Source organism: Talpa europaea, assembly GCF_964194135.1.
Source record: "Talpa europaea genome assembly, chromosome: 9".
In the NCBI taxonomy this organism is placed as follows: Eukaryota; Metazoa; Chordata; class Mammalia; order Eulipotyphla; family Talpidae; genus Talpa; species Talpa europaea.
Genome location: NC_140076.1, coordinates 76,404,298 through 76,413,703, shown reverse-complemented (window position 1 = coordinate 76,413,703; position 9,406 = coordinate 76,404,298). Strand labels below are relative to the sequence as shown.

At 53.4% G+C, this 9,406-nt stretch overlaps 1 protein-coding gene across 1 annotated transcript; it reads left to right on the top strand.

Moving 5' to 3' along the window:
- Positions 1 to 6,326: 6,326 nt before the first annotated feature.
- On the top strand, positions 6,327 to 8,516 carry HAPLN2 (hyaluronan and proteoglycan link protein 2; the record flags this gene model as incomplete). Its single annotated transcript, XM_084242403.1, has 5 exons — positions 6,327 to 6,414; positions 6,617 to 6,970; positions 7,163 to 7,279; positions 7,421 to 7,603; positions 7,957 to 8,516. 5 exons carry the CDS (start codon positions 6,327 to 6,329, stop codon positions 8,235 to 8,237), a joined length of 1,023 nt encoding a protein of 340 aa, XP_084098529.1. The 3' UTR covers positions 8,238 to 8,516.
- Between the last annotated feature and the right edge of the window lie 890 nt (positions 8,517 to 9,406).

Below are 9,406 nucleotides of genomic sequence, written 5' to 3'. Positions count from 1 at the left end.
AAAAATACAGTTTAAATGATCCACTTGAATATAGCAGGGAACTTACTGTCACAAACAGAATGAGAGGTGACATGATTATCAATTAGGTCAAATATGATTGTCAAATCTTAGTAAGCATGAACATAGTTCCTAGTTATTTGTCTTTTCCTCCGCACTGCACTTTCCATCATTTTTCTTCATCTGCATCTCCCTCTGAGCTAGGCAGGATGGGGTTATCCCACCAGACTGAGGGCTTCACAGGGTCATCCACTTTGTTTTTCATTCAGGTCTCTGCACATGGGCCCTGCAGAAAAGGACTTCAGAAAAAGCAGGAGCCCTGCCCCCCAAACCCTCCGAATAGAGATGACTGGCAAACCTGAACCTTTGCCAGGCTGGGGTGAGGGCAATGTGATAGCCCCACTCCCTTCCTGCGAGACTTTTCAGAACCAGGAAGAAGCTGCCCATAGAGTCAACCACCGCCTCCCCACTCTGGATGGCTTCAGTCCTAGTTGCTGGGTTCTGGTGAGCGCTGGAGTGGCACCGCGAGGCCACTTCTTGAGATGCCAAATAAAGGGGCTGAGGGCCAGGCAGGGGACTGAGCTCTCTCTGGGACTTCCAGGCTGGGCAGGGTAGTCCAGGCTGAGGCACAGTCTCCCATCAGAGCTCCACATGGCATCCAAGGCACAAGTGCCATCCTCATGCTCCTTATGGTGAAGATGGAGAGTGGGCCACTCGATTACTTTCACTTTCCCTCCCTCCCTCCCCCCACCTTCCTCCCTTTCCTCCTCTGTTCCTTCTTCTCCAATTTGGTCCCAGACTTTCAGGGACACCCAATGTGGTGACCCTGTTAGTTGCCCTCACTGAATAGAAGGAAACTCCAGCCCAAGGAGGGCCTTAGGGCCCCACCAGTTCTTAGACGGGCTGGGAGCAGACACATGGGTCTCACAGGACTCCCAACTTCCCCATTTTCTCCTCCTCTCCTGTGATTTCCCAATTCAAACCAAGCACACACCGAGCTGAGTTAATAGCCTGTTTTCCTCTTGCTAGAATGCTGCTCCAGCTCTGCAGAGCAGCCAGCCCTGTTGGCAGATGTGGAGGCCCTTTGAGAATTAGACAGCCCGAGGCTCTCGGAGTTGGTATAGAGTCTATGAGGCCAGCATCTGGCTGGAACAGGAGTCCTGATTCTTGGTTCAGTGTTCCTCCTACAGCCCACACGGCCTTGTACCCCTCTAGATTGGTAGCTCCCACCGCCCCCAGCACGGATCCCAGTGCCCCCTTCCTTCCCACTCTTGACTTTATCCACAAAGGCCATTCAGGGTATAATGACGCCTCCTAAGTGGAAAATGTGTCTTTCCTCAAGGCTGATGTCCCCAGGCTCACCCCCCCACACACACACACCATTCTGCATCTCAGCCAGAATCCCACCCCACTGGAGGCCTGAGCCATGACCAGGAAGAAGAGAGTGGCTTAGGGGCCCCCAGGCAGAAGGAAAAGAGTAGGAGCCAGCAGAGGAGGAGCATCTGCAGAGAACTCTGGGCAGCAAAGAAGTAGCTGCATGTGAACCCTAATTTTATTGTAAGTAGAGGGAAGCCCTGCTCTCATACTTAGTCCTGCTTGCTATTTTCCCCTAAAGTTCCCCTAAAGCCAACAATTCCAGAAATTTATGCGACATCCCAGGAGTAAACAGAGAACATGTTTACTGTCTTGGGGGTCAAGAAAATTGCTCAGCTGAACTGTCTTGAAGATGGGAGTGTGTTAGGGAAAGAGGTGTCAGACTCCATGCTGGTTCTAGAGGATTCCACCTCCTCCCTGGTCAGTAGGTATTAAGAGTGGCAAAGGCCAATCCTCAAAAGATGGTAGTTTAGTGAAAAAATGGGAACTGAAGCCTGGGCAACCCTTACCCCATACCTATTTCACAGTCTCAGGAGAAACTGTAGGTGATCTTGAGCAAAATGAACACAGTTTGGATATTCACTAGGGTAGATTTATTCCTGGTTTGTTCCTTTCTCATTCTATCCACAAAGGATTCTTTTTACATCTATCAAAACTTGTAGGCTTTCCTCCCTGCCAAACTTAGCCTTTTATGGATTTACATACCAGAGACATCCAGATCATGGTTCAGAAGTGATCTGGGGAGAAAGACTCAGTGAGAAGCCTGGGAAGGTGGCCTGATGCCCCTGTGAGCCTTTATAGTCTCCCCCTCTCCCCTTTGCCGCCTGCCCCCCTAGAGGTTGTTTGTTTGAGTTGGGTGAAAGCCAATCAGATGCACTGGATCAGGGTGTCCTGGCTGGGAGACAGGCAGCTATTTGTCCTCTCCTCTTTGTCCCTCTCTTTGGGAGGAGGGAAGGGCTTAAAACAGGAATGAAATGGACAGGAAAAAGACAGGCAATCATATCCTTAAAGGGTGTAGGTCAGTCGGCTCCCTACACCCTTTGGGGGGTCCCTTTTATTAGCTACTGCCTGCCTCCTGTGATAGCTCTGCAGCCGGCTGACTTGGAGACCCCAGGACTACAGTAGAAGAGGGGCTAGCAGAAAAGCCCTGCGTTATAGTCTTAATTCAGCAACTGCAAGCTGTATGGTCTTAGAAAAGTCACTTCCTCTCCAGCACTTCTCCAGCTGGTGAATGAAGAAGCTAAATATGTTGAGGTCCCCTGCCCCCGACCAGTGATGTGGGGTTGCTCAGCGGAAAGAAAAGAAGGCAAAGGCATGATATAAAGCTCTAAACATTTCTAAATGGCCATGTTCAGAAGACGAGTTCTCCCTCTGCATTATAGCAAAACAAACAAACAAACAAACAAAAAGCAGAAAAGGACTTACTCAGGGTATTAGGAATGTTCTAGATCTTGATCTAGAGGATTATTGGTTCCATGGTGGGTACACTTATAAAAATGCATTGTGCTATCCTCTTAAGAGTTGTGCAATTCCAATCACTTTGATGTATTTACATAAATTATACCTCAAACGAACAGTTTTTAAAAATGTACATAAACTTCAGCAGAAAGATCTTCCTAATGAAGGTCTTCAGTGGAAAGAATTTCCATCCAGGAAGGTTTAAGGGTGTCCCTTCTCTTGAGAACTTAAAACTAGGATTATCCATCTGTGTTGACAGAGAAGGTAGGGGACTAGGAGACAAATAATATGGCCTCTTTTGAAGAGCTTTCCAAAGTCTTTCCATCCTCAAAAATTCCCATGTTCCTTCCCAGGAACAGAAAAATCCTTCTTGCTGTCAACTTTCTCTCACTCCTATTGCAATTCCAACCACTCACTCTGGCCTCCTTGAAGCCTAGTCAGCACCCCTGGTCTCAGATAAAATCTCTCAGGAGTCCCATAGCTTGGAGTATTGAGGTGGAGCCCACTTCAACCTTCTCCCTAACCGTCCTCTCTCTCTCCCCATTCTCTTCTCCCGGGGGTGTCAGTTCCTGTGCTGATCCCACCCCCACCAGGCCCTTTTTCCGGTGGTGTGTGCCAGCCGGTCCTGCATCCCACATCCCCAGCTGTTGACATTTTGTTGTCATTACCCACAGGATAAAGAAAGGGCCCCTGTTATTCAACAATAGGGGAGAAGCCAGAGACAATGGGAAATTGTGCTTCCGATGGGGTGGGGACAGAGAAGGAAAGGACAGACAGACAGGCAGGGGCACTGGACAGAAGGGATTAGGTTTCTTGAAGCAGCTGGAAGTCCTGAAAGTCTGGTTCCCACCTTGAGAGCCTCTTCCCACAGGCTATGCGTACCCAGGCACCGGAGGGCAGAGGTGAGGACTTTGTTGGGGGAGGGGGGTGTTGCTTACACGAAGCCCCCACAGATATATGGAGGCAGCTGGAGTTTGACAGTCATGGATCTTTGAGCCTCATTTGTAGTCCATCCCCATGCCCATTAGTCTCACAGCCTCATCTCCACCAATCAATCCACCCCTTCTCTGGTCCGAGAGTATCTAGAAGCAACGAAGGACCCCATTCTCTATATTCTTCCAGGTAATTATTTTTGGGTTGCTTCCTTTGCTTCAGCCCTCTTTGTGGGTTCCCACCCATCATCACAAGCCCTGCATTTTTCCTTGGGCTTAGTAGAGTAATGGGGGGGTGTTCTTGGTACCTAGGCTGCTTCTGTGAGCTCAGGGAGGAGTTTTTCCTTACAGGTGCAGAGGAGTGACTGCACCGATCAGATGTCCATGGGTCCTAAGGTGCTTGGCCCTCCTAGGGACCCAGGCAGCTTCCTCACCTGGCCCATCTTCTTCCAGCAGGAAGCAGAACAAAGAACTGCCAATCATTGGCCTCTCCATCTCTGTGAAGAGACAAGCTTCTAAAAGGTAGGCTCTGAGCTGTTGACCAGTTTGTCATTCTCTGAAAGGGGTATGGAAAAGATATATGCGTGCTGCTTGAAATACAGAAATACAGATCCATGATTAAGAGCTTGAGAGTCCCTGTGAAAGCCAGACTCAAATCCCAGCTGCATGACCTAACTCCAGTTTCCTAACACATGCACCTTTGTCTTGGTGTCACTAAGATGGGATTCCTCCTCATCCCTACCTCACAGGAGTGCTAAGAGGTAAAACATGCCAGTGCCAGTCTTTTTACTGTCAGCTCTTCAATCCATCTCCGTTCCCACTAGGCTTTGCTTACCAGAGTGGTTCTCCCTCTCATGTCCCTATCCCAGACACTTTCACTTTTGACCATGAGGAAGCCCTTTCTATGCCCACCCTCCATTCCTCTGTCCATTTGCAGGAAGATGGAGCTCAGTTCCTTGCCTTTCTGACTCCTCACTGTTTCCTTCCTCTCCCCATGTCCCATCTCTCCTTCTTAAAAGTCCTCCATGTGGCTCATTCATTAACACAGGCATGTTTATTTAGCACCTACTGTGTGCCAGAAACTAAGCTGGGGACTGCCAATAATAGCATTCTAGCATCAGGCACCATTTTAAGCATTTTACATATATTATTTCATCCAGTCCTCACAACTACTCAGTGAAGTGGGTATGCTATTATTATTCATGTTTCACTGATGAGGACATTGAGGCAGAGAGCTTCAGTACCGTGTTCAAAGTCATGCAATTAGGAAGTGGAAAAATCAGATTTTTTAAATGAATAAAATTAGGTTAAGGGATACTTTGTCCGATTTTTTTAAAAAAATGGACAAGGGCCTCCCCAGTGGCGCAGCGGTTGAGCTGCCCGCGGCCTCTGTGGCGCCGGTTCGATCCCCGGCTGCTCCCCGGCCACCGGCCACAGGAGGAGGGTCCCACATGGTGCGCAGACCTCTCCTGCCGCCTGCTGCTCCCCTCAGCAGTGTACTTCAGTCTGCCTGCTCTGCTCCCCGCTCTGGTGAATTCTCTCACCCTTCTGCGTTTCTGACTGTACCCAGTGCATGTATAAACGAAACAAACAAATAAAAAAATTTTTAAAAATTTAAAAAAATGCCTAAAAAAAAATGGACAAGGTGATTAAGAATACATGCAATGGATGGGGGAAAATTCAACTACTGATGTAGACATTTGTGTTTGAAATCAAATTTTGTAACTATAGTTTTCTGTTAATGCCATTATAACTGCTGGAAACCTCACTAATACAGTGTACATATGTATATTGCTACTTTCAAATTCACATCATTATTTTAGTTGTGAGTAAAAGTGCTTCTAAGGAAAGCGATGCCCAGTCCAGTGCACTGGGAACCACATTATTCAGGAGATCAATGTCCTGCAGTGTGGCCAGGCTGGGGGAGAGGAAAGGTTTCTAGAGGAGGTGAGGTCCAAACTGATGCCCACCAGAAAGAGGTAAGAGTGACTGTGAGCTATTTTGGAGCCTGAAGTCCAACAGGTCTGGAGAGCAGGTAGTGCTGGTGGGGTGGGGGGTGACGTCAGACGTGCAGGAGAGGCTGGACTGCAGAAAGCTTTGGAAGCCTTTATCCTGGGGGCAATGGGGAGTCACTGTTTTAAGCAGGAGAGCGACAAGATGTATTTACTCTGGCTTCAGATGGAGAATGGGCACTAGGAGAGGACCAAGCCTGCAGCTGGCACTAAGGATGGCAAGACTTAGAAAGTAGCACTGTGATGAGAAGGGGATAGGACAGCAGATGCTTCAGCAGGACCCGCCTACTGAAGGGATGTGAGAGAGGAAGAAGGATGGGCCCAAAAGGGGTGTTGCAGCTTCCCCCCTCCTGCCATTACCTTCCTTTGGCCACCAACACTGGTCCCTTTGTCAGCCCCCATGGCTTTCAGCTAGACAGTCCCCTCTGAGGGATCCCAGATGGGTGTTCATGTCCAAACCTGCTCCTCCCCCACTGTCTTGTTCCCTAATCCCTTAGTTCTAAGGAATGCCCACCCTTGTGCCCTGCAGACAGTGCCAAGCTGACTTCCCATCATGCCAGGTGGACCTAGTCTCTCCACACTCTCCCATTTCCTTCTCCCTTGGGTCTTCATCATCTTCCACAAAGCCCTTGGGGACTCAGGTAAGACCTCAGGCCCACCCAGAATCTGGGCAGCAGTAAGGAGAGGTTCTAGGCTGGGGAAAGTGGAAAGGGCTGCTGTTGGAGGTACCCAGGGAGTGGGCCAGGGAGGACAGGCCGGTGGAGCCTGTGGAACACAGTCTAGATGGGCAATTGGGGCAGGGGAGATAAAGGCGTTCCTGCCACTGTGGTTCCCTCTGCTCAGCATCCCACCCTGGCCCCCACTACCTTCTGACCCCCATCCACGAGGTCATTCACTCCCATCGCGGGGCCACCGTCACGCTGCCCTGCGTCCTGGGCGCCCCACCTCCCAGCTACAAGGTCCGTTGGAGCAAAGTGGAGCCCGGGGAGCTCCGGGAAACTCCCATCCTCATCACCAATGGACTGCACGCCCGGGGCTTCGGCCACCTGGGGGGGCGCGCAAGGTTGCGGAAGGGGCACCGGCTAGATGCCTCCCTGATCATCGCTGATGTGCGACTGGAGGACGAGGGCCGGTACCGCTGTGAACTCATTAATGGCATCGAGGACGAGAGCGTGGCGCTGACCCTGCGCCTGGAGGGTGAGGCCCTGGGGTTACCGCCCGGCTCCTTTCTTGGGGAGGTTGGTAGCCTCATCTCGGTCTCCCAGGACCTTCCCCAGCATCTCCCCCGCCCGCTCCCAGGGTTCCCCCAGCCCTCTCTCCTAGGTGCACCTCCTTCCTCCCCCCTTCCTCCCGTCTGCCGGCCCTCGCCAGGCTGTCCGCCACCCCCAGGTGTGGTGTTCCCGTACCAGCCTAGCCGAGGCCGGTACCAGTTCAATTACTACGAGGCGAAGCAGGCGTGCGAGGAGCAGGACGGTCGCTTGGCCACCTACGCCCAGCTGTACCAGGGTGAGCGGCCAGACCCGGACGGCGCCCCGGCCTCCTCTGGGTGGTCACTCGGGTCCAGCGGAGGACAACTCCGAGGCTGGCTCCAGTCCTCGACGCCCCAAATCCCTGAGCTTCCCCTCTCGGCCCTGCATCTCCTGACAGCGTGGACCGAGGGCCTGGACTGGTGTAACGCGGGCTGGCTGCTTGAGGGCTCGGTGCGCTACCCGGTGCTGACCGCGCGCGCCCCGTGCGGTGGCCGCGGCCGGCCTGGGATCCGCAGCTACGGGCCCCGCGACCGCAAGCGCGACCGCTACGACGCCTTTTGCTTCACCTCGGCCCTCGCAGGTGAGGGGCGGGGCCTGACGTCCGCGGAAAAGGGAGACCCTCGCGGGCTAACAAGGTTGGACTGGGACTTTGGGTGGGGGGTGGGAAACGGCGGAGAAAGCGTAAAGCAGGAGGCTTGAGATCAGCGAAACCCTTCAAGGTCCGGCCCCTCTGTCATCCCGCTCGCCCCGGCTCTAAGCCGCCTCCCGCAGCTCCGCCTGCACCCCGCCGTCTGGACATCCTCACAGCTCCTACCCAAACTCCGTCCCGCCCCTCTACGGCCTAGCCCCGACCCTCCCCCACCCCCCTTTGCATTCCCGCCGCCCCTCCCCCCACCCTGCTCTTGGCCGGGCGGTGACCCGCTGCGCCCCCAGGTCAAGTGTTCTTCGTGCCCGGGCGGCTGACTCTGTCCGAAGCGCACGCGGCGTGCCGGCGGCGCGGAGCTGTGGTGGCCAAGGTCGGGCACCTCTACGCGGCCTGGAAGTTCTCGGGGCTGGACCAGTGCGACGGCGGCTGGCTGGCGGACGGCAGCGTGCGCTTCCCGATCACCACGCCCAGGCCGCGCTGCGGGGGCCTCCCAGACCCCGGGGTGCGTAGTTTCGGTTTCCCCAGGCCCCAGCAGGCCGCCTACGGGACCTACTGCTACTCAGAATAGGGGCTCACCTCATGCCCTGCAGCGCGCGCCACAAAATCTCGTGGCGGGAGTCTCTCGCCACCCCTTTTCCACAAGCCCCCCCTCCCGGCAGACTAAGAGCAGCCCGTCCAGACGTGCCTTCCCCGCAGAGGGCGACGGGCGGTCGTTCCCGGCTGGCCGGGCCTCGGGTCGGGGAGGTGGTGGCGCCCCAGGAGGCAGGGTGCAGATACGACCCTCCCACCCGTTAATCAAGGACGGGTGGTTGTGCGTGAGCCTCCAGTCGACCACGCAGCCATTGCTGGGGCCGGGGGGGAGGGGTGGGGGGTGCGGCGGGAAGGGCGCCCAGGCGGCATCCATTGACTTCTGTGTTCCCCAATAAAATGATTTGGAGATTTTGTTTTGGGCTAAGCTGCAAGCATGGCCGGGCTTGGGGCGTGAAGGAGAGGACCTTGGACTCAGCGTGCAAACCACTCGCCTAGAAAGACAGGGTAAGAAGGGATACTGCAGCTAAGTGATGAGCCTGAAGTAGCGTGGGATTGCGAGGAGAGGGCACCAAATATCAAAGCAGAAAATGTTGGAGACCGGTGGACTGCCTGACCCGGCACAGACTCGGAAGAACCGGAGGTGGTGTTGGGCCACACACCGCGCGAGGGCGCCACACACTCACCTAAGATCGTTGTGGCGCAAATCTGCCAGAAGCGCTCCAAACCCCGAGGCCTACCCTCCGGGCACCACAGAACAAATATAAGACAGACATAAACGTATTTCAAAATGCGTTTTGCCAGTCTCCCAGAAGTGATTCAGAAGTACTGGGAAGTGATACCGTTGTTACAATCTACCAGCATTTAACCCTGCGGAAGCAGGAGGCTGCCGCCACCAAAACTAATAATGTCATGGGAGGGTTACTTCAGAGACATTGTGCATTTAGTTGTACATGTTATATACTATAAATATATTTTTAAAGATTTATTTATTTATGCATACACTCTGGGGTACAGGCCAGAGGTACAGGGGTGAGAGGATTCACCAGAGACAGAGCAATAACAGAACAGGCAGATCGATGGAAATACACTGCTGAGGGGAGCAGCGGGAGAGTCAGGAGAGCTCTGCTGTGCCATATGGGTTGCTCCCTGGCTGGCAATCAAACTGGTTCTGCATTGGCTGTGGATAGCTTAATAGTGCTGCGTCTT